This window comes from Penicillium lagena (assembly GCF_028827675.1).
Source record: "Penicillium lagena strain IBT 129212 chromosome Unknown utg000005l_segment0_segment0, whole genome shotgun sequence".
NCBI lineage: Eukaryota > Fungi > Ascomycota > Eurotiomycetes > Eurotiales > Aspergillaceae > Penicillium > Penicillium lagena.
Genome location: NW_026623226.1, coordinates 2,690,966 through 2,714,396, shown reverse-complemented (window position 1 = coordinate 2,714,396; position 23,431 = coordinate 2,690,966). Strand labels below are relative to the sequence as shown.

The window sequence follows — 23,431 nt, the reverse complement described above, 5'->3', positions numbered from 1 at the left end:
AACATGTACCTGCATACCTGCAGTTTTGATCGATGACTGAGACACGCGACCCCGTGACGCGTCCCGTGCTCTGGCCTGGCCCACTCATCTCCTGCTTCCTCCCGCTTGTCGCTCTGCCACTTCTCAGGCCATCATGCCGACGCGCTCTCGCCAGCCTGCTGAGGTCGCCGAGCCCGACGAGGGGCTTCGCAGTCTCGCCTTCAACCAGCCGCTGTCATGGCGCGTGGGCCGCGCCGCCATCCCCATCGCCGACCTGCTGGAACGCCTGCAGACCCTCGCTCAGGAACTGCGCAAACTCGAACAGGAGGAAGTCGACAAGGATTCGCTGCGGAAAGTCTCCCAGGAACTGGCCAGCGGACACCTGCTCGCTCACAAGGATAAGGGCGTGCGGGCGTGGGCCACCCATTGCATCGTCGATGTCTTGCGACTATGCGCGCCCGACGCGCCGTTTACGGCAAACCAGCTCAAGGTGCGCTTCGAATGAGGTTACCTCTCAATGGCAGACGCGCTGACCCGCAGAACAGGATATCTTTACGTGTATCGTCACTTCGATCATCCCCGCCCTGGCCGATCCATCCAATGCCTACAACGCGCAACACAGTTATGTTCTCAACTCACTCGCCGAAGTGAAGAGTGTGGTTCTCATGACCGATCTCGATCACCCGGATTCTCTGATCGTCCCGCTGTTCACGGGCTGCTTCGACATCGTCTCGGGATCCTCAAAGGCCTCGACCGGCGAGGAGGTGGCCAAGGGGGTCGAGTTCGATATGACTCGATTGTTGGTGACGGTTATTGATGAAACTCCAGTCCTTGCTCCAGAGGTCGTGGATACCATTGTGGCACAGTTCTTGCGCGTGGATCCTCGGGTGCTTGAAAGCACCAACAAGAAAGGAAAACGACCAGATGCCCCGCTTGACACCAAACAAGCCACGCTTTTGCTGAAGGACTACCCGCCGGCATACAATATGGCCAAGGCTATCTGCCAAGCCTGTCCAGAACGAATGACGAGCCATATTAGCCAATATTTCAACAACGTGATCATCGATGCGTCCGTGTCAGCCGGTCAAACAAACGGTACCAAGCACGGCGCTAAGAAACCGAGTCTGGACGACTCCGACGAAGAAGGTGAAGACATTAAAGAATTGAGCAAGGCACACCGTCTGATCCGTGAGCTGTGGCGGGCGTGCCCAGAGGTGCTGCAGAATGTGATCCCTCAAGTGGAAGCGGAGATGTCTGCGGAATCAGTGGCCCTGCGCCTGTTGGCTACGCAGACTATCGGAGACCTCGCTGCGGGCATCGGTGTTGCGGGACCTCCTCCGCCGCCGCCAATGGATCCTGCGGCATATCCGCCAATAACCCTGGTGGAATACGCGCAAACCATCCCTCAGCCAAATGTTCTACTGACTCCCGTGTCCATAAAACCCTTTTCTCAAGCCCACACCTCGGCATACGAAGCGTTCCTCAGCCGACGCCTCGACAAGACACCGTCGGTCCGCGCCGCTTGGGTGACTGCCGTGGGACGAATCCTGTTCACCTCAGCGGGAGGATCTGGTCTGAGTGAGAGTGAAGAACAAGGGCTTGTACGAAGCCTCGCTTCCATGCTACGGGACGCGGATGAACGGGTTCGTGTCGCTGCGGTAGACACAGTTGGCAAGTTCGGTCTGAACCATATCGTTCACAAGCTCGGCGTGGATGGGGGTTGTTCTTCTCCAGATTCGGTGCTTGCCATTCTCGCTGAAAGAGTCAAGGACCGCAAGCCGCAGGTACGTGAGCATGCGATGAAAATCCTTGCTCGAATGTGGGCTGTGGCCGCTGGAGACATTGAGCAAAATACGGAACCAGTGGTGTCAGTCCTGAAGGATGCCCCATCCAAGATTTTCGATGCCTATTACACCAACGACCAAGAAATTCAGTTGTTGATCGACCGTGTTCTGTTTGAAACTCTTCTGCCCTTGAACTATCCTCCCGTCAAGTCGAAGCCATCACGAGGAGGCTCAAATCAGTCACAAAAGCAGAAGGAAAGCCAAACTTCCGAAGTTGATCAGGATATCGATATCGACAAGATTCGCGTTCGCCGAATACTCACGCTCTTGCGGGGCCTGGACGAGAAGGCCCGACGAGTCTTCTTCGTCATGCTGAACCGACAACTGAACATGAGGCAGGGTACGACGATCTATCTGGACGCTTGTGAGAAGTACAATGTAAGTTTTTTTTCCAATGCGTTAAATGAAACGTGATACTAACGACACACTTGCAGGGTGGTGTGATCGACAAGGACGGGGAGCAGGTCAAAGCTCAGCTTGGAAGGGTTGTAGACGGGCTTTCAAAGACATTCCCTGATGCTTCACGCGCATCTGCGGACTTGTGGAAGTTTGCCAAGGTGCATGATCGACGCAGCTATCAGCTTGTCCGCTTCTCCATGTCCGCCGTGAGTGATTATCGCACCGTGATCAAGGCCATCAGAGAACTCCAACGGCGAATGCAAAGTGCCAACAATTCACCATTGCTCGAGACCTTGACTCCCCTTCTGTATCGCTCTGGGTCTCTAATCTTCAACCGAAGTCACATCCCAGCAGTCATGAGTCTCTCTCGCACAAACGAAAACGGGCTGGCCAATCCGGCACAAGAAATGCTGAAGGAGATCTCGTCTCAAACCCCAGAAGTTCTAGAGGCGCAGGTCCAGGAAATGTGCAAGGATCTTGAAGCAGATGCCCCCAACGCTTCCTCGGCCGGAGAAACTGGTACGGAGGAAATCCTCAAGGCCTGCGCAGGCTTCGCGAAGAAGCTCCCGGCAAAGCTTCCAAAGGAGCGCAAGTTTTTCCAGGCGTTAACCAACTACGCTCTGTACAGCTCCTCACCACATGCTGCGAAGCATGCTGTGTCAATCCTGATAGCCACTGCCGACCGGAAAGAGATGTATGCCAAGGATCTTGTGCAAAAGTGTGTTAAGAAGTGGACATATGGATCCGACCGGTTCCTCACCCGCCTGGCTGCTTTGTCGCAGTTGAGCCTTCTGGCGCCGAGGCAAGCAGATGAGGAAAGCGATGCCATCGTTTCTATTTCTGTCAATCAGATTCTTCTCAAGAATCGTGCTCCTGAAGCAGATGCTGGATATAGCTGGCCTGACACTGTGGACGAGGAGACGAGCGCCAAGGAGTGGGCACTCAAGATTGTCGTGAACCGTCTCCGAGCCAAGGGAGGCTCGGATGATGAAGCAGACTTCCGAGCTCATGCAGACCCAGTGTACAGCACCTTGAACAAGCTGATCGCTGGCGAAGGCGAACTGTCCAAGAAGAAAGACACACCAGCAGGTCAAAAAGCACGGCTACGTCTCCTTGCTGCCAAGTCCTTAGTCAAGCTTTGTGCCACAGTCAGTGTCTGCGACCGCTTGCTGACTGCAAAGGACTTCAACTCGGTCGCTTTGATGGCTCAAGACCCGCTGCTCCCGGTGCGAAGCGAGTTCGTCAACAACCTCAAGAAGAAGCTGGTGCAGAATTCATACCTCAGCAAACGCTGGTATATTGTCCCGTGTCTTCTAGCCTTCGAGCCAAGTCATGGCTTCAAGGAAAGCACCCTCACCTGGCTCAGGTCTCGTGCAGCAAATTTCACACAGCAGGCCCAAGTCAGCGGAAAGCGGACGGAGCATACGATGGTCATGGAGCTCATCTTTCCCCGCCTCCTTTCTCTACTCGCTTACCACCCAGACTATCCGTCTGAAGGCTTGGACGAGTCGACCAAGCTCGGCGACTTGTGCGACTTCTCACGATACATCCTCTTCTATCTCCTGGCTGTGGCTAACGAGCACAACATGTCCCTCATCTTCCACATGGCCCAACGCGTCAAACAATTCCGTGACGGCATCACTAAATCCGACGAAATCTCTACCCGCCTCCACACACTGTCTGACCTCGCCCAGGCAACCATTCGCCGCTTCGCAGATATCTATTCCCAACAGCACAAGTTCGGCGGTGGTGCCGGCGGCACCAACATTCTGCAGACCTACCCGGGCAAGATGGGTGTTCCCAGCGCTCTCTTTGTCCCGATGCCAACCCACCGCGAAGCCCAGGATGTGGCCGACAAGAACTTTTTGCCGGATGAGATGGACGACATGCTGGATCGCGTTGTTCGCAATGCCCTGAAATCTAGCTCTCACGGTGGCCAACCCAAGAAGCGGAAGCCTGAGTCTCTGGACGCGAACGGCAACGCAAAGAAGCCGCGCCGAGACAAGGACAAGTCTGCTCGTCCACCCCGCAAGTCCACTTCGTCGGTTGGTACATCATCAAAGCCTGCCCGGCGCAAGCGCAAGGATGAAGACCACTGGTCCTCCGACGGCGGTGCGGGTGATGCTCTCCCCTCCTCTGCCCGTCGACGCAGCGGCCGAGGTACTGGAAGGAAGTCTGTCAGCTACGCGGACAAGGATAGCGATGACGATGACCAGGAAATGCAGCAATGGGATGAGGGCGACGAAGTGGATGACCATGATAATGACGAGGAAAACGAGGATGAAGATGAAGAGATGCAAGATGGAGGCGCTGAGCAAGATGGGTCTCAGGCTGGTGCGGACAGTGAGAAGGAGAACTCACCTGCCCCTGCTTCGAAGCGAGCAATCAAGAAAAAAGAAACGAAGGTTCAAAAGCCCATTCAGACTACCTTGCCCACGCGCCGGTCCTCGCGGAGAGGATAAACACAGATCAGTGAACCTCAACTCCCAACGCTCCTTTGGTTTCTCGTTTTGTGTTGTTACATTTATCCTCCATTCATATTGTTTACCATGGGATGGGAATCTTTTTATGTTTTTTTCCTTTTCCCTTTTTTTTTCTTTTTATCTTTTCCAGAAGTATGCCATTCCATTTCGAGATGTATACCCACTCTGCGCTTGATGTCAAAATTCGCAATCTGAGATATGTTCTGTTTTTTCTACACTGCGCTGTTTTCAAATGTAGTACTAGTCTACTGTGAATGGATCTTGGGAACCGATGAATCGTGTTCTTCAAACTACACCTCCCACCCACATTGCACCCATAGCATAGTTCTAGATCGATTTCACGTGTGGTCACGTGCAGTGCAGCTGGGACAGCAAAAAGGTCATCGATCGGCTGGTCCAACTCTTCTTATCTTGTGTCGCCGCAGTCTCTATCTCCCCGTTCACTTCCTTATTCACACATCATGGATCACTCGCGCGACCCCTGCCCCTGGGTTGCCCTGAGCGACTTTGGCGGTGCCTTCTGCATGGGCGCCATCGGTGGTGCCGTCTGGCACGGTGTTAAGGGATTCCGGAACAGCCCCTACGGTGAGCGCCGGATAGGTGCGCTCACAGCCATCAAGGCGCGCGCACCCGTCCTCGGTGGAAACTTCGGAGTTTGGGGAGGTTTATTCTCGACATTCGATTGCGCCGTCAAGGGCATCCGGAAGAAGGAAGACCCTTACAATGCTATCATCGCGGGTTTCTTCACCGGCGGCGCCCTCGCAGTCCGTGGTGGTGTCAAGGCCGCACGCAACTCCGCGATTATGTGTGGCGTCTTCCTAGCAGTCATTGAGGGCGTTGGTATCGGTTTCCAGCGCATGATGGCCGATAACACAAAGCTCGAGGTACGATGGACTCTTTACCTTTGAAGACGTGTCTGCTAACCACGATTGCAACAATAGCTTCCTCCCCTTCCTCCATCCGAGCAGAAGGCTCTCGCTTAAAATCTGTCTCCGCTATTCCCCAACGCGCTCGAACTATCCCTTTTCGGTGGCTGTCAACATGGGCCATCCTCCCTTCCATCTCTGTCTTCACTTTATCACAACATCCCCACATTGAGTCTCTCTTCTCCGGCGTTCGGTTTGGTTTGGGTCATCATTCTTAATCGACATAGCATAGAGGTTCCTGTTTCCTTCCTCGCTTTTTATCCCGCTTCCCACGGCCTGTGTTTTCGGAGTATTGTATTTTGTGTACGGTGGACTCATTCCTGACGGCTGGTTCCAAGACCTGCGTGTCTCTTCTTGTGGCCGGGTGGCTGAGCAAAAGAACAATGAGCTGCCCTGCAAAAAAAGCGTTGAAAACAGGACGGGAACGTGTTGGATTCTTGTACATTAACGCACAGCTAACAAGCATAATATGCATTTCTGCTGTATATATTGATTCCGACTTAGTTCCTATCATCGAGAGCATGAGTCCGAGTTGGATTTACATGTGTTTCACAAAGAGCGTTTGGATGAGATCTTTGTCGAATATTAGTCACTCTAGTCATTCATAGTCGATATCACTATCTACTACTGTATGTTGTATGTGAAGGACTGTGAAAAGCGTTTCATACCGAGCATTCAGGCAACGAACTACGGGGAAGAATTGCAGTAGTGAACACTAGAATTTATTTTGCTCTCTGCCTAGACAAACATCCAAATAACAATCCTATACAAACACCAAAAAGCAGGTTGGTTCCTTGGAGAGATGGAACTCGATCGATGGATGGGGAAAAAAAGGCAGTCAATCAGGTGAAACAAAAGTACAAGTTAGTTCGAAAGAAAAGAGAACAAAATAAAAGAAGGAGAGGAGCAACGCATGCACCCGCAAGACGCCTTTGTCGTCGTCACTTCATCAGGAAAAACAAACTCCTGTATCTATGGCTGGGGAGGGACCGGGGAGGGAGAGGCATTGCCACTGGCAGAAGCGCTGGGGAGCAGACCTGCCCCGAGAGCAGGACTCGCTCCCGCAACAGGAGTACCAATCGCACCAGGTGCGGGACTGGCACTGGCACTACTCCCGTCAGGGCGGGGCACGGGCGTGCCGCCTGTTTTGGCGATGCGCTCATCGACACGTTCCTTGTGTTGACGGTTGCGGAGGTGGACTTCAAAGTTGTCGACGGTCATGCCTGGACCGGGGGTGTAGAGTTTGCCAGGGCAGTCGTGGCAGCGGATGCGCGGGAGGTACTGGTATTTGATATTCTGGCCGGACTGGAGGTGGTTGGGGTTGGGGACTGGAGCCAGGGTGTCGGTGTCCACGGCGGAGTAGCGCATGACGCCCTCGAAGGAGTCATTTGGGTGGTTTCGCTTCAGTTTGTTGAGGCCAGCCACAAGCCAGCTGGGTGGTGGAGGCTAGAGGAGGTCTTGCGTCAGCCCACTTGGCCCAAGGTGTGTGTCCAATCATCTTCACATGATACTCACCCCAGATACGCCAGGCCCGGGGGGTTTGGCGCGTCAACAGCTCCGGTCTGTTGAGGACGGGCAGGAGGATGGCCGCGAGCCTTGTCCGATGGCGGTGCCATGGCGTGCGACGCGGGAGTTGAGAGCCGCTTTCCGGCCCGGAGATCGGACAAGAACTGTGCGAATCGGCCGCGCGAGATCTTGAGTTTCACGACGAGCTTGTCAGGCTCTTCGGCAGTACTCTCTTCTCGATAGGTTTGTCTGCGAGATGAGACTCGAGGTTCATGCAAGACGGGCTCGGGCGTCTCGGATTGACCCAGTGTAGCGCGAAGGGCCGCATGGGCCGCCGATGCGGCACCTCTCATGCCACGTGTGCGCGCAGTGCCCTGAGCAAGGTAGGGGCCGATAGCCGGGGACCCAACGGAAGAGTCATCGCTTTCTTCCTCCTCAGAATCGTCGAGACCATCCCGCTGGCCGCCGATACCGCGACGACGAGAGCCGGATCGTTTGATCACATTGCTCTCCTCGATAGTAGATGCGGAGTTGGGAATGACCGAGGATACGATCAGCGTGCGAATAGTGCGCTGACGATCCTTGAAATCTGGCAGAGCAGGACCACCGCGGCGGTTGGTGCTTCGCTTTTGCCGACGTTGTTCACGGGATATTGAGATTTCAGTGCGCTCGAGATCGGTCTCGTTCAACTCATAGAGGTAAGGGGTGTGTTCCTTGGCAGATTGGTATGGTCGGAATGCGGATGATACAGGAGTGGGAAGGAAAGAGCTGTTCAGATCGGGGTCTTCAATGGGACGGCCATCGAATGGATGAGAGGTGATGTAGAGGGACTTGGTAAAGAGCTGGGATTGTTCACGGATCGAATGGGCAATTGCGGTGGTGAACTCGCCAGAAAGGGACAGGTCGTCCGTCATGCGCTGGGCGAACTCCTCGGGAGAATTGGTCGGGTTGTTGATGTCCCACTCAAATTGGTCGACGAGAGTGTGCTGTCCAATGGTGATGTTCAGCTTAACCGCAATACGCATTTCGTCGTTTTTGTAGGCAGAATATGGCAAGCTGGGATCGAGAGGTTCTTCCTCCATATAGATCTGCGGATAATAGTCCATCAGCTGCTCCTGGATGCTCTGTGAAATCATCCGCATGAGCGGACCGGCTGTTTCCATTGCGAGTCCCAGATCCTCCACCAACTTCTCGGCGAACAGATCCGGTGAAACAACACGATCGTGAAGATTCCATGTCAAGGTGTCACGAATCTTGACCTTCTCCCAGTCGATGTCAAGTCGGATGGGCACGAGGTCCTCGAGCTGCTCGCTTTGCACCTTCATATCCCGGCGTGAGATTCGCAATTCACGTGTCTTTCGGTTTCCTGGGCGACGTCGATTCGCTGGATACAGCAGCTGTGGGTGTTGATTCCGCAGATCGGTGCGTGGGTTTCCAAAGCCTTCGTATCCGACTCCGTAGAATGCAGCCGGGTTCATTTGGTTTTCCCGCCGCAATGTCAAATAGAAATCTCGCTCTGCCCGCTTTTGCTGCTGCAGCGCCTGGCTGGGGTTCTGCCAGGCCGTGATGGCAGAATGTTCAAACTCGCGATTGACATACTGTTCCAAAAGGATTTGGTCTAGTGACGAATCGCGAACGCGCACCGGCATGTTTTCCGTAACTCCTGTGGTTTGAATCACAGATCCGTCACGCGAGCGTTTCCTGGAAGCGGGACCGTTCGTGCCATTCGACTGTGAGCCGTTGGCAGCATCGTTGCTAGACTCCGCAGATACTCCAGACGCAGCCAAGACAGCTTTCGCATTCTGCTTTCCCTCTATGATACCATCTGGAGTTGGGCCCTGGGCCGCCTGGTCCGTTCCAGAGTCGCCGGCAGACTCCGACGCGCCGGAGCCGTTCTGGGCGCTCCCAGGCTGCGGATCGTGAGGGGACTGCTCCGGCGGCAACGAGCCGTCCGCAAATTCAGGAGATGCCATGATGGCGAAAAAGGTAGAGAACGTCTGATGTCACTTGCACAATAATCGGAGGCGATGGCACTCGACGCGATCGGGGTAGGATAGGCTCTCGAGTGGTTACGACAGCATCATTGGACAGTAATCTAAAGTATGATCCCGTCATGGTCAGCGAATGATTCTCGAGCAGGCAGCACATTTATCGTCGCGATCACGCGTCGGGGAGGCATTCGGTGCGATGCCGAGGGATGAATGTCGCGATGTCGCGCCGGGCGCATGTCTCAACCACTCCAGAGAAAGAGGCATCGGCCGAGGATGCGCGACGGTAGGTAGAAGGGGAGATAATTGGATGAAAGGAGGCGACTGAAGCCACAGAGAGACCAGTAACATACCAGACGCAAATGAGGACACAGGCCGCTTTTTACGGCCAGAGCCGGGGGGAAAAGGGTCCCTGCAGGATCAGACGAACAAGCTTCGCGTTGGATTGAACAGAGAGAAACCAGCTGGCCCGAGCGACCGTCAGAACGAAGGTGTTTTTCTTGTTCCCCGATGGGCTGGGAGTGGGTTTGGGGTGGTGGCTCCGGGTGGCTGGAGATGAAGAGAAGACAAGGAGAGAGGGCGAAAAGGCCCTAAGCCCCCGGTCCAAGTGGCCGCTCCCGTCAGTACTATAGAGACTAAGTACGGGGGTCTACACAACCACGACCGTGAAAGAATAAATAGTATTTCTATGGCATGCTTGTAAGCTACTTTAGGCATTTTGGAAGCCATTCCAGCAGCCTCTCGCTGCGCCATCCACTATCCCTACGGCCAATCCGAATCTTATTCGTGAAGTCACGTGGTTTGTGGTCTGATTTATAAGGCATCAATATCGCTTGGGAGGAAATAGAATCACAAGCGGAAGAGCTCGTTCAATCTACTCTTCAGGAGAAGCAAGTAGTGGACATATCGGAAATGAGTATTGTTTGGGGCTATATTCTGGTTCTCTGCTTGATCCATTGGGTAATCACTGTTTTGGTCTGAATATATATATATGGGCCTACACTCAATTATAGGCAACTTCAGCTTAAAAGAATCGGCAGTCATCATTCTCAACCCAACAAGGTCAAATCTGCAACAACAGCGCGGTGATCGGAATTAAAGACACCATCGTCGAAACGATTCGTCAACACCGCATACCCGTCCACGCTCCAGGTGGGCTCCCTCGAGTCCAGAAGAATGTAGTCGATGCGGTTCGGGGGTCTTCCTGGTACCCGAACCCCGTGAATGTATTCTGGTTGCCATAGCGCTGCGCAGGGTCTACCGATTTGAATGTGTCCACCAAGCCTCCTGGTTCAGTTAGTGCTATATAGGCCTCCTCCGTCTCTTCGCTGTTTAAGTCACCAGCGAGAAAGGTGCCGCGAATCAATCGGCCCATCTCACTCCGCCGATACTCCCCAATCTTCCTGCGGATGAGATGCGCAGACTCGAACCGCGCGCGAGATCCCTCATTATCGAGATGTGTGTTCATGGCGAGGACAGCACGGTGACTGGCACGATGAACAAAGACCCCAATAGTGACGATGCGGATGGACGCTGCATCCCAGCCTTTGGACGGGGTTTTGGGCGTCTCTGACAGCCACATAGTCTCCCAGTGCTGCAAGCTCCAGATATCCGGCCGGTAAAAGATGGGGGAGTATTCGCCGGCCTCGAGACCGTCGTCTCTGCCCACGCCGATGTAGGCCCACTCTGGCGCGTTGGGATCCGTGCCTTGGTTCAACCCCGACAGGACATCGACGAGCTGGTTGTGAAGAACTTCTTGCAGGCAAATGAAGGTTTCACCACAGTGGCGAGTGTGGTACTGGAGCTCGGTCAGCAGCAATTGCTTGCGCTCCGGCCACGGGCGTTCCCCTTTAAACGGAGAGGGGGTGGCATATCGAATGTTATGGGTCAACACCCGGACTGGAAGTCTCGAGATGGACCTCATTTCACCATCGATGCCTCCCAAACCAGCCTGTGGTTGGAGGAGAGGAAACCCATGACGTCTTTGCCGAGAAGCCCTAGCGGTGGCGGCCTGAAACGGCAGGCCGCGAGATGCACCACAAAAGACCCCGCCAAACAGCTGCTGCACACGACCCGTTTCGCTTCCACCTCTTCCTCGGATTTGCCTGCCGAATCCTCCGTTATTGAATCCACCTGTTTTGTTTGACTCCTCGCACCGTTGCGAGGTCCATCCCACTACACAATGGCCGAGACCCAGACCCCCCAGGAGGTTGAGATCGGTAAGGCCCTGGTGCAAAGGCTCTGACGTTTGTGGGCACCCGGTGGTTAACACTCCCGGGAGATCGCCTCGATGGAGCTTGCCCCAAGCTGAACAGGTTCATGCCAACTGACGACTGTGTCTAGACTACACCCTCAACAACCCTGACACCTTGACCAAGTACAAGACCGCCGCCGAGATCTCTCACAAGGTTCTTGAGGCTGTGAGCGGTATGTCGCACTCGGGTCTTTGAATTTTCTGGGACTAACGGTTCATGTATAGCTCTGTGTCTGGAGGGAGAGAAGATTGTCGAGATCTGCCAGAAGGGCGACAAGCTGCTGGACGAGGAAATCGCCAAGGTCTACAGCAAGCCTCACAAGGGCAAGAAGGTCGCTAAGGGTGAGTCTGCCCTCTCGGCTTGATTCACCGAGCTCTACTAAACCTCTGCAAACAGGTATCTCCCACCCGACCACCGTCTCCCCGAGCTCCTATGTGACTCCCTACACCCCGCTGCTGTCGGATGCCGCCGAGGCCGAGACCACTCTCAAGGCCGGCGAGATCGTGAAGATCCAGCTCGGTGCTCAGATCGATGGCTTCGGAACCATCGTTTGTGACATGGTCACCGTGGGCAAGAAGGAGGTTACTGGCCGCGAGGCAGATCTCATCGTCGCAACCCACTACGCCAACGAGCTGCTGCTGCGGCTCATGGTCCCTCCTGGCCTGCTGGCCTCGGGCACCGACGAGGAGAAGAAGAAGGCCGCTGCACAGAAGGCCCCGACCCAGGCCCACATCTCTGCGCTGATCGAGAAGGTCGCCAAGACCTACGACTGCAACGTCATCGAGAACACCACCAGCTGGCTGTTCGACCGCAACGAGATTGAGGGCAACAAGAAGATCATCCTGACCCCCGGTAGCGGCGTGCGCGGTGAGGGTGTCCCCGAGGTTGGTGAGGTGTGGGGTGTTGAGATTGGTCTCAGCTTGGGATCTGGCAAGGTCAAGACCCTGGATCACCGCGCGACCCTGCACCGCCGTACCACCACCACCTACATCCTCAAGCGGCCCAGCTCGCGACAGACTCTGTCTGAGATTGTCAAGAAGTTCGGTACCTTCCCCTTCAGCTTGCGCCAGCTTGACGACGAGAAGGCCGCCAAGGTCGGTGTGGTTGAGTGCGTCCGTGGCGGCGTCCTGCGCCAGTACGAGCCCGCTGGCGATGCTGACAATGCCGCTGTTTCCCGTCTCTTGACGACCATCGGTAAGACTCTCCTTGGGATGATCATGCTGTGCATCCACTAACTTGACCTCTAGCGATCACCAAGAACGGCATCACCAAGCTTGCCGCGCCCAAGGCTATCGATCTGACACAGTTCAAGACGGACAAGAAGATCGAGGACGAGGAGATCCTCAAGATCCTGGAGCAGCCTCTGGCCCGCTCGACTGGCAACAAGAAGAACAAGAACAAGAAGAAGAAGGCTGCCGCCAACTAAGCAGATGGTCAAACATTCTCGCGTGATGATGAGTGGGTCAGTTGACCTCACTTGTACGCCATACCCAGCCATGTAGTGTTGGTGTCGATCTCTTTCGAATTCTAAAAAAAAAGATATCCAAAGACGAGCTTTTTCAGCCGATCATACGAAATCTATGAAAAAAGTATGCTAGTTGATGATGCATTACGTGCCCCAGCAGGCCCCTCCTGCGGATTCTGTTGTATTGTCAGTCGCATGGGGCCGGCGGCGTGATATCCACTTGGACTTCAAGTGCGAGTACCTGTTGTGTATGTAGGAGCAGGAACAGACAGACAGGAATGGAAAGGAGCCGTTGGCCTGGACTTTTTCTTTGTAGATGATGGAAGATGGGATTGGTAGACGTGGACAAGAAGAGACAGGACAAAACATGTCAAGAGTCTAATGTTTCAGTATGCTTCTCTTGGTGCTGAAATCTCGTTCTTTGCACCTCGGAGGTATCAGACCTAAAGACCCTGCCCAGATTTACCCTGAAAAATCTATATACTGGCAGGCTTTTCATTCCTGTGGGATGGAATATCTGACAGTACAGAGACCTCTCATGGTCCGAGAAAACCGTCAAGGCTTGCTGGGAGAGCCCTAAAAGCCCTGTAGAACAAACTCTGAGTATACACATCTGCTATCAAGCGCAACACCGGTAGCTCGTCTTCTTGCAGAACTTTTAGTATGTTTCGCAGATAGCAACAGGTAAATCCTAGGTTCCCGTGTAGACAGAGACCCAGACATTGTCCGTATAATCCCTGGACCAGACAATAGCTGTATCTGGCTCAATAGATGTTGACTGGCCGACATTCACTGCTGCTGTGTCTCAATAGAGCAACGCTCTGATTCACTGCCCTCGTCAGTCTACTAATTCTTCCTCCTCCTCCTCCTTCTTTTGCTTTATTTCTATTCTCCTCTCCCCATTCTCTACTCAATATACTTGCTCTTCTCTTGCCTTCTCTTCTCTTTGAAGAGTCGTTTATCTCATCCCTCTCCTCTTCAAAGGTCAGTATCTCGTCTCGTCTCCGTCTCCTCTCAGCAGCCCTAAAAGTCCATAAATTGCTCCAGGCCCTCTCTCACACTCTCTTTAAACAATGGCCAATGCTAGTCTCAAAACAGAGAGCTCCAACATTCACCTTCTGCTCAAAACTGGTCAGGAAGTGAAAGTGGTGGTGGTCACTGAGTTAGGGCACGGCTAACCGTAAGCAGGGGCGGTATGGCGCTGCTGACTCGGCTCCGCGCCCGGGCTTCTTCCCAGCCCGCGGACGCGAATAATAATTCCCAACCGGCCTCGAAGCCTCGCAAACTCTTCAAGAAGCGCTTCTCGCGCGCTTCGTCCGCTGAACCCTCCGCGCCAGATGGGCCCGTGAATCCGGACGCGTGGAGAGAGCCTACGCCCGCGCCTGCGCGCCGAACCTGGAAGGAATCTCCGTACAAACTCAGCCCTGCCACCAACCCAATCCTCGCCACGATGAAGCCGCTCGGCGAGTTCCCCTCTGCTGCGGAGTACCGTGCAGTCAACCTTATTCCGCCCAGCGTGAAGAAGAACCGCGCTGCCAAGTCCCTGTCGCAGCCGGCCGTGCATGTTGTCGCTGAAGCTACCGAGTCCGACACGCCCATGACTCCTGTTGCGGAGGAGGCAGTCGCTGATGTGCCCCGTCTGGACGTTGAGATGGAGAATTTTGAGCCGACCAGCGGGGTTGAGACTGGGAAGGACTCTGTCGAGGACATTGTTGGCGCGGATACGATGGAAGATGCTGCTGCGGAAGTGGATGATGCTATCGCGACCAACCTGGCTACGCCTGTTTCCGAGGCTGTCGATGGAAAGCAGACTGCGCGCACTTCTATCTCTCCTGCCACCGACACTCCTGCCGCTGAAGCAGTTATTCCTCCTGCCACGCACCCTATCTCGTCCGCGCCTGAGACGCAACTCGAGGCGCTCATCACCGCCACCTCTCCTCTCCCCGATGCCCCAACTACCTCAGCTCCTGCTTTTTTCAAGGCCCGCCGGAAGAAGGCCAACGTTGGTATGCCCGACTATGTGGGTATCCTCAACTCTATTCCCCTCCCATCCTCAACCGATTACGATGTTTCCCAGCTCAAGCGGGTCATCGAGGCCGCCATCACACATGCACTTGAAAAGGGAGAAAGCGAAATTGCCCTGTGTCTCGTCTATTACTGGTCCCGTTCGTCCAATGACTCTTTCCTGCTGTCCCTGATCGACAACATCGGGCGCAAGGAGCCCAACTACCAACTCGACCTTGCTCTCAAAACCGTCCTACGCAATTCTAGGGTTGACGCCATCGAATGGATCGGGAAGAAGTCTATCAAAGAACGCACCACGCGTCGGACCCGTGCTGCAGCGGCTGATAGTGACTCAAATCTTTCCGAGGCCAAGTCCATCGACCCCAACAAGCCCAACCAGACCAAGCCCGCTGCTCGCAAACCCGTGCCGACTGCTTTTGAAAAGGGCAAGTCCAACACTGTTCCACTCCAGAAGCCCAAGAATAGGGCCCCATTCCTGGAGAAATTCCACAAGCGCCGCGAGGAATGGGAGAACGATGAAGAGCTTGGAGATGAGCTGCGCAAGAAGCGACAGAAGCTCTCCCAAGACCAACAAGATGTCGTAGTGCCGAACGCCAAGGTGAGCCTTTGCCGTTCGACCCTGAACAAGGGGGCCGATCGGATTGCGCAGGATGAGAGTGCTCGGCAGCATTACCGCTCGCTCTCCATTGACACCCACCTCTCTGACATGTCCATTTTGTCCGACTCGGCCTACTCCGAGCGAATCAATGACTGGGTCGCGCCTCATGACCCCCGTTACATGCCAAATCAAATGTAAGCTTGGCCTTAATCCCGCCCCTGATGTGAAACTAACCCCCGCTCCAGTGAACCTCCGGAGAATAGCGACAACTGTTACGAGTGCGGCAAGGGCGGCTCGCTGCTCTGCTGCGAAGGGTGTGAAAATGCCCTGCATTTCCGATGCGTGAAACCCCCCATCGACCCGAAGAATCCGCCCTCGGGAGACTGGTTTTGCCCCAGGTGCACCATGCGCAACAACTTCACCGAGGCGATTTGCCACTCCCAGTATTTCAACAAAACCGAATTCCAATTGGCCAAGCCCATCAAGGAGTACTTCGCCGGTGTCGGCGAGGGCATCGTCACCGACGAACGCTATGGCGCTGACCCGAAACACCTTCGTTACTACAAGAGTGTCCCCCACCTGCCACGGCTGACTAAACCGCCGACCAAGCCGGCCGACTATTATTCTACGCCAGCCTACAACGACCCTACTCTCCTGCGGGAGATGGACGCGCAAGGGAAGCTGATCTCCTGTATGAAATGTGGCCGCGGCACGGGCGGCGACCGCCCGATCATCTCCTGCGATTATTGCCCCTGCCGCTTTCATCTTGATTGCCTCGATCCGCCCCGCTCCATCCCCACCAACCCTTATGTCGGATGGATGTGTCCCAACCATGTTACTCCCGATGACATGATTGCCATCAAGGAACGTGAGGATGGCGGTGAGCATGTGCGCCGCGTGCGCCGCCCGAAGAACATGCGGTCGATCGATGTCGACGTGAGTTTCTCGGACGATCCAGAGAAAACCCTGTTTGATGATGAATGGCGCGAGCAACGTGCCCGTCTGCCCGCTGGCGATCTGATTCTGGAGTTCATCGACACGGTCAAGCACGACCGTAGCAGACGCGAGAAGGAGCACATGTTGCACGTCGAGAAACAGTGCCTGAGCATGGCGCGCATCATTACCATGGAATACTACCGGCGCCTGGGCATCGACCACCCTGCACAGGTGGTCTCGGACCATGGAGTGTCCTCTGAGATTGCCGCTGGCATTTCTACTGTTGTGCAACAGTCCATGGATGGCAAGACGCCCGATCACGAGGCAGCCACCGTTCTCCTGGCCCTCGCTCACATGGGGCCTACCTCTTCCACCACGGCCACCGAAGATGGCATTGCCTCTCAGCCCACCGACTCTCACCAAGATGCCCCGACTCCCAACGCCGCTGTATCCTCTCAGGCCAACGAGCCTAACTCCCAGGTGGACGAAGGAACCACCATCGGATCATCCCAGAATGCTACCGCTTCATCTGAAGCACCTCAGACCGCTCCGCCTCTCACTTTTGATGATTCGGCCTCTGAATCCTCGGGCCCAGATACTCTCCCCAAGGCTAATCTCCCTGGCTTCGATGCGAAGGCTTCCCGTGGCCGAAAGCGATCTCTCACCGAAACCGAGACCCTCGCCACGGAGGAAGAGCCCGCGCAGAAACGCCAGCACGTCGAGTCCGCGCCCAAAGCGCAGTGCCCACAGAGCCAGGCCGGCGTCGACGCCGATGGCAACAGCGACACGGAAGACGCCCGCCCCAACGACCCAGTCATTGTCAACGACGAAGACAAAGACGCTCCCACCTGGGGCTCCAACGACAAGGAACACCTCCCGTCGGCGGAGCAACTGGAGAACGACCAAATTGTGAAAGACATAAAAGACCGCCTGAAGGGTGTTGATACGATGCTGCGCGAGGGCCAGACCGACCCCGAGACGCAGATTAGCTTGCTTGATGAGATCGAGGGCTTGTCAAAAGCCTTGCGGGGGCGCATCGGCGGTACATCGCAGCCGGCGAATCAACATGCTCAGTCTGTGAAACAGACGGACGGCGAGGAGGAGCTGTGAGAGATGCTCCGAAGTTACATATTTTGCATTCATGGTGGTGATGGTGGGAGAGCGCAATCCCAAGCATACTACTGGTAGTCCTTTTCTTCATTTTGATTTCTCACGTTCGGAGTCCGGCATTTGACAGCAGCACATTTTCACCTTTTCTCTATCTCTCGACCAACCACCCACTCCTATCGAGGACCGCCATATCGGCCCTTTGATCCAGATACATTTGCGCCAAAGTCCGGTGTTGGAAGGCAGGCGCCGGGACAGGATTTCGATTTTGTTTATTGTCTTCTTTGTCAGAAGTCCATATTCTCCATCTGCTGTTTTGTTTTGCTTTTTCTTTCTTGTGGTGTTCGATTCGGACTTTGCCTTCATTTCCATTTCGAAATTGTCGTCGTGTATGAAATTGCATGGGAAGCTGGCGCTAGAGCGTTGCGATATGGAGAATTACTGTACAATAACACCATGGGCCCAAATGAATCTTGATTTTTTTTCTTCTCATAATTCATCGTTACTATCCGCCTCTTTGAAAGGAAGAGAAGGATCCCCTTCCTCGCCGTAACCAAATCGTATTTTACATAAAGAAACTGGGTCATCCGAAAAACTGCAACGAAAAGCAAAGATAAAGACGACAAAGACCCGAACTCGGATCTCGGCTCTTCGCTATATCGAGGGTTGTTCTCATACAAGCTAGCCATGCACAATGGATGCGCAATGCACCTTTCCAGAGTTGGAGATTATAGACCTGTGTCTGGGGAGAGAGTAGCCTAGAGGAACTTCTTGGGCATGCTTGCACGGCGGCGCTTATAGATGACGTAGGAGACGGCCAGGAGGAGCTGGAAAGCCAACACCAGGAAGATGAAGAATCCCATGCGCGGAGTGGAGGCGGTGATGACTATCACAAAGCAAAATACAGTTAGTATCAATCAGAAAAAAAAAATTAGAGAGTTGGTATGGGGTTGTGTCTTACCATTCAACACGTGGCCTTGAAGGTTCTCGCTCAGACTAAGATGCGAGGAGCGCAACGTCCTCTCGAGCTGGTTAAAGGACTCGCGGATATCCTTGCCTGGCAGGTCGCGCTGGATAGACTGTATTGCGGCTTCGATGCGCTGGAGCCGGGCGTCCATTGCAGCCAGTTCGCCCTTTGTCACTAGCGTCTGCTGGAGCTCTGCGTGGCGGGTGTCGCTCTTCTGGGACTGGGTGCGGAGTTCTTGCAGGATGTTCTGGGTGGCTTTGTTGGTGAGCTGGAGGCGGCCACTCAGGTCAGCGAATCCCGATGCCGTCCCGGGGTCGGCTGCCAGGTTGGCTTGCGCCTGTTGTGCTGCTCCATTTCCGGAATTCTGGTTCAAGATCTGCTGCTGCTGTTGCTGATAATTCATTTGCTGGACAGGGATGCCTTGGCCGGCGGCGGACTGGAGGAGGAACTTGAAGACCTCAAAAGAGTCAGGGGTTTCGGGGGTGGCGGCCGTGATGCCGAAGGTGTTTCCCGCAGGGAGGGCGACCTGGCTAGTCGTAAAGCAGACTTTATCATCGACCGTCACCTCGAAGATGGAGTTGGTGTGCTTCAGTTTCACGACCGACGGCCGACCCAGATTGCGGTAGGCGTAGTCGCAGTGCCCGAAAGCCAGGCTGTCGACATTGCGGTGGCTCTTGTAGTCGGTCGTTCCGTCGTTCAGGAACCCGCGAATGCTTCCACCCTAGCATTGGGTTAGTCGGTATCTTTGAAAAGGATCCATTCGACATACCCTCCCACTGTGGGTATCAATCACAAGGGCAAACCCATCCCATTGTCCCACGGTGTATATGCTGGACGTGCCCACTCTCGCCTGGCCATCCTTCGTATACCATAGTTGGAGAATGCCTCCTGCACGTTCGGGGCCGCTCGCTCGGAATTGAAATTCTACCGACCATTCTGGTTGCGTTACCCTGTGGGAAATGGTTCAGCATCTGGCATTACCCATTGGTTGCGAATACTTACGGGCTCTGGGCCCAGATAGCTCCTCGAGTGTTGCCCGGATATGGAGGTGTCAAAATGAGCTTGTTCGACATCTGGTGGGATATTATTAGACAGGCCAGATATGCTGGGCGCGGTCAACTTACCAAGGTAGGGTCATGGCCCTCTCCTGAAATTTTCCACCCCGGGATCGAGTACCGGTCTGGTGACAGCCTGTATATAATGGTCAGATGTGGAACATCACAAGGCAGCATATCGCGTCCTACGTTCTCTCATGACCAAAGCTCAATCCCTCGATCGCCTGGGCCGCCGCACCAGCAGCGAGCAGGGCAAGGGACGCGAAGGTCTTCATTGTGGACAGCGAATTGTAATGGGCTCTGGAAATCAATCACTCTCTACCGGAATCCTTCGAGCGACAGTGGTCACACGATGGTCTCCAGATATCGCAAAGGTCGGAGACAAGACGAGTGGTGATCCACCCTACCACCACGGCGATCACGCAGAAACGAGCCTCACGAGCAACAGTGGCTGCCGACGGGGAGATGTCGATGAAATGGCGCAGGTCGATGCTGTTGAGAAAGGTATGGCGCACACCGATGTCCGAGACCAAGTCCATGTGGGAAGGAAATAAGCTCAGTCAGTAAACACCAGCTGTTCCTTTGGGCTCCCCTGATTCCGTTAGCTCTCCGCATCACGTGTTCCCTCCGCGGAGGACCACCAACAAACCATTGGAAACATTTGTGATTCTTCCACCCACTCACTCTGACCATGTGCGCTAATAATGACTGACCTTTACCCTTCCCTGGCCCAGTGTGCCCTTGTGGCAGCTGCCTTCAAGGTGCTGCTATTCCCTGCATAGTGCGTGTCCATCCCGTTTTTTCCATCCTCCGCTAATGAATGGTCTGGTGCAGCAAATCCACCGACTTTGAAGTGCACCGCAACTGGCTCGCCATCACTTATTCCCTCCCTGTCAAAGAATGGTACTACGAGGTATGCTGGTCTTTGCCCTGCGCGTCTACTTGACAGCTGTTGACATCCAGATTCCTTAGAAAACCTCCGAATGGACCCTCGACTACCCGCCCTTCTTCGCGGCCTTCGAATGGCTGCTGTCTCAGGCGGCGGCTTATGCGGACCCTGCAATGCTGGTGGTGAAGAATCTGGGATATGACTCATGGCAGACGGTCTACTTCCAGCGAGCGACGGTCATTTTGACTGAGCTTGTGCTTGTCTACGCGCTGAGTCGGTAAGCTCAACACCACTTCAATGAATGGTGATACCCCTTCAAAGTGCTAACAAGAAAAACTAGATTTGTTAAGTCCGCTCCTCTGCCGAACAAACAGGCTGCGCATGTAGCCAGCCTCTCCATCCTGCTCTCTCCCGGACTCTTCATCATCGACCACATCCACTTCCAATACAACGGGTTCATGTATGGTGTTCTGATCCTGTCCATCGTCCTAGCACGCAAGCAGTCAACCCTGCTCTACAGCGGCATTTTGTTCGCCGTTTTGCTGTGCATGAAGCACATTTATCTCTACCTTTCCCTCGCATACTTTGTCTACCTGCTCCGCGCCTATTGCCTCGACCCACGATCAATTCTCCGGCCTCGATTCGGAAACATTTTCAAGCTCGGCGTGTGCGTGCTCGGTGTCTTTGGGATCGCGTTCGGTCCTTTCGCCCAGTGGGGTCAGCTGTTGCAGGTGAAGGATCGGCTCTTCCCTTTCTCGAGAGGGTTGTGTCATGCGTACTGGGCGCCCAACATTTGGGCGATGTATTCGTTCACAGATCGGGCATTGATTCCATGTACGTCGTCTTCTCCCATCTTCCTCATATCTGTATCTGACATCTCCAGTCGCTCCTCGATTGGGCCTTCCCGTCAATCAGGAAGCACTCACCAGCGTCACTAGAGGCCTAGTGGGAGACACGTCCTTTGCCATCCTCCCGGAGATCACCAAGGAGTACACCTTTTTGTTGACATTTGTGTTCCAACTGGTATGTTCCTTGCCCCAGAGGTACTTATACATCTCTGCTGACTCTTATTCAGATACCGTTGATCAAGCTCTGGTTTCGTCCGGACTGGGACACCTTCGTCGGAGCCATCACCCTCTGCGGCTACGCCTCCTTTCTCTTCGGGTGGCACGTTCATGAGAAAGCCGTGTTACTGATCATCATCCCCTTCAGCCTCATCGCGCTCAAGGATCGGCGCTACTTCAGCGCCTTCCGCCCTCTAGCCGTCGCCGGCCATGTCTCGCTCTTCCCGCTCCTCTTCACGGCCGCCGAATTTCCCCTCAAAACGGTCTACACGGTGCTGTGGCTGGTGCTTTTCCTGTTTGTCTTTGACCGTGTGGCACCCGTGCCAGAGCGGCCGCGCATATTTGTCTTCGACCGCCTCGCCCTGACCTACTTGGCTGTCTCGATCCCGCTGATCGTGTACTGCTCGCTGCTGCACCACGTGATTTTCGGCCTCGAGCGGCTGCAGTTCTTACCGTTGATGTTTATGAGCAGTTACTCTGCCCTCGGAGTGGTGGGGAGCTGGGTGGGTTTTCTGGTGGTGTACTTTACGGCGTAATTCCAGTAGACCTTCTGCTTTACACACGGCATTCTTCATAGAATGAATTTACTGGCATGACGTAATCCGCCGTCCACGTTTTGTATTCACCGCCTGGCAGAATTTATCCCCACTGATCACGGAGCCTAATGCCGAGCTAGTCCGGGAATGGTTAGTGTGATTGGGGTACATTCAAATCGGGACTGAAGACATTAAGTGTTATTCAAAAGGAACTCATTTATATATCTTTGGTAGCTAGGATTGCCCGAGAGGAATATTCTATCTGGAGTAGGGTTTGTATCAAGTATATAGTTGGAAACCGACATGCCCATTTCCACCGAGGGGCACAGTTAGATTCATAAAGCTTAGATTTTGTGGTCATTTCTATTCCCCTATGTGTATCTCTTACTCATGCCATCCTTGAAATTTGGCAACACCATGTAATAAAACATGTTGATGTCAGGTCTTATAGGCGGATGAACCTCGACCTTGATAGGGGAAAACACAAGACCCCCTCCCCCTCGAATCTGCTAGAATAGCCCAGCAAGTCAGAGTCATCCAGGAAAAGCACGCAATCTGGGTGACAAGTAATAAGTAGTTGATAGGCTTCTGTGGCTGGAGCAAACCTTCTCTTCAATCTCCATCCCTACTATGCAGTGTACCTGACCTGGGACGCAAGCTGTAGGTCGCGGATATACACCCGGAGGCAATGGGTATAGCAGTGGATAAAGACTGCATGATAATAGATGTAAAGAGAGAAAGATATAGACACATAGTATACTTGCAGTCAACTGACAGGTTCAAGTATACTCTTTCAGCAATCCAACTCGGCGAGATGTGTCACCATACAGACTGCAGTGCAGTGCAGATTATGTGAATGAACAACGAGTAAGGAGTTCTATTATAGACGCTAGAATACTGAACAGAGCCAAAAAACAAGTCAACTTGTCCAGCCCGTGATCCACCGCGTCGACCGGCCAAGTTCTGCAATTCCTGAACGGCACATGGGTATTGCTTCGTTAGTAGAAATGGACAAAACGGCGATTGAGAATAAAAAGCCAAGAAATTTAATTCAAATCGGTAAATAGAAAGTTATGGTGGATGTTGAAGGTAATTCCGTGTCATGGTCGTCATGGCCCGCACTGCGCCCAGGGCTAGGTGACCTAGCTTGGGGTTGATAGTCGCCCAAAAGATGATGACAATTGACCAAAGCTTCACGGAGATTAATTTCATCGAAATCTGCCAGTTGAGACGAATCAAACGAGTGCAAATACTGCTAGTTTTGGGCGCGGACGGTTGTTTGGGGCGTAGATGGGGGAGTAGCAGGGCTCCCAGCAGTCTCCGGGACCCGCTCGTTTTGGCTCCCGTAGCTCCCTTCCTCGACTGGCCCAATCAAGGCCCACCGCCGTGACCTGCGCGCCCAGTCTTTG

At 54.2% G+C, this 23,431-nt stretch overlaps 9 protein-coding genes across 9 annotated transcripts; 6 read left to right on the top strand and 3 right to left on the bottom strand.

Moving 5' to 3' along the window:
- Positions 1-133: 133 nt before the first annotated feature.
- Positions 134-4,684, top strand: N7510_007824 (sister chromatid cohesion factor PDS5; the record flags this gene model as incomplete). The annotated part of the gene is made up of 3 exons (XM_056979749.1): positions 134-469; positions 525-2,201; positions 2,258-4,684. 3 exons carry the CDS (start codon positions 134-136, stop codon positions 4,682-4,684), a joined length of 4,440 nt encoding a protein of 1,479 aa, XP_056832792.1.
- A 482-nt stretch (positions 4,685-5,166) lies between these two features.
- On the top strand, positions 5,167-5,688 carry N7510_007823 (uncharacterized protein; the record flags this gene model as incomplete). Its single annotated transcript, XM_056979748.1, has 2 exons — positions 5,167-5,589; positions 5,647-5,688. 2 exons carry the CDS (start codon positions 5,167-5,169, stop codon positions 5,686-5,688), a joined length of 465 nt encoding a protein of 154 aa, XP_056832791.1.
- A 915-nt stretch (positions 5,689-6,603) lies between these two features.
- N7510_007822 (SWI/SNF chromatin-remodeling complex subunit SNF5) lies at positions 6,604-9,110 on the bottom strand (the record flags this gene model as incomplete). The annotated part of the gene is made up of 2 exons (XM_056979747.1): positions 6,604-7,063; positions 7,147-9,110. 2 exons carry the CDS (start codon positions 9,108-9,110, stop codon positions 6,604-6,606), a joined length of 2,424 nt encoding a protein of 807 aa, XP_056832790.1.
- A 1,138-nt stretch (positions 9,111-10,248) lies between these two features.
- Positions 10,249-11,049, bottom strand: N7510_007821 (endonuclease/exonuclease/phosphatase family protein; the record flags this gene model as incomplete). The annotated part of the gene is made up of 1 exon (XM_056979746.1): positions 10,249-11,049. One exon carries the CDS (start codon positions 11,047-11,049, stop codon positions 10,249-10,251), a length of 801 nt encoding a protein of 266 aa, XP_056832789.1.
- A 258-nt stretch (positions 11,050-11,307) lies between these two features.
- Positions 11,308-12,806, top strand: N7510_007820 (curved DNA-binding protein (42 kDa protein); the record flags this gene model as incomplete). Its single annotated transcript, XM_056979745.1, has 5 exons — positions 11,308-11,344; positions 11,469-11,552; positions 11,605-11,721; positions 11,777-12,574; positions 12,628-12,806. 5 exons carry the CDS (start codon positions 11,308-11,310, stop codon positions 12,804-12,806), a joined length of 1,215 nt encoding a protein of 404 aa, XP_056832788.1.
- Positions 12,807-14,040: 1,234 nt separating this feature from the next.
- Positions 14,041-15,666, top strand: N7510_007819 (uncharacterized protein; the record flags this gene model as incomplete). The annotated part of the gene is made up of 1 exon (XM_056979744.1): positions 14,041-15,666. One exon carries the CDS (start codon positions 14,041-14,043, stop codon positions 15,664-15,666), a length of 1,626 nt encoding a protein of 541 aa, XP_056832787.1.
- Positions 15,667-15,873: 207 nt separating this feature from the next.
- N7510_007818 (putative PHD finger domain protein) lies at positions 15,874-17,514 on the top strand (the record flags this gene model as incomplete). Its single annotated transcript, XM_056979743.1, has 1 exon — positions 15,874-17,514. The coding sequence occupies one exon, from the start codon at positions 15,874-15,876 to the stop codon at positions 17,512-17,514; it is 1,641 nt and encodes a 546-aa protein (XP_056832786.1).
- Positions 17,515-18,269: 755 nt separating this feature from the next.
- Positions 18,270-20,072, bottom strand: N7510_007817 (uncharacterized protein; the record flags this gene model as incomplete). Its single annotated transcript, XM_056979742.1, has 7 exons — positions 18,270-18,397; positions 18,473-19,199; positions 19,248-19,428; positions 19,481-19,551; positions 19,603-19,669; positions 19,723-19,833; positions 19,885-20,072. The coding sequence occupies 7 exons, from the start codon at positions 20,070-20,072 to the stop codon at positions 18,270-18,272; spliced, it is 1,473 nt and encodes a 490-aa protein (XP_056832785.1).
- A 165-nt stretch (positions 20,073-20,237) lies between these two features.
- On the top strand, positions 20,238-22,022 carry N7510_007816 (dolichyl-P-Glc:Glc1Man(9)GlcNAc(2)-PP-dolichol alpha-1,3-glucosyltransferase ALG8; the record flags this gene model as incomplete). The annotated part of the gene is made up of 6 exons (XM_056979741.1): positions 20,238-20,314; positions 20,368-20,446; positions 20,506-20,699; positions 20,763-21,256; positions 21,306-21,445; positions 21,498-22,022. The coding sequence occupies 6 exons, from the start codon at positions 20,238-20,240 to the stop codon at positions 22,020-22,022; spliced, it is 1,509 nt and encodes a 502-aa protein (XP_056832784.1).
- Positions 22,023-23,431: the final 1,409 nt, after the last annotated feature.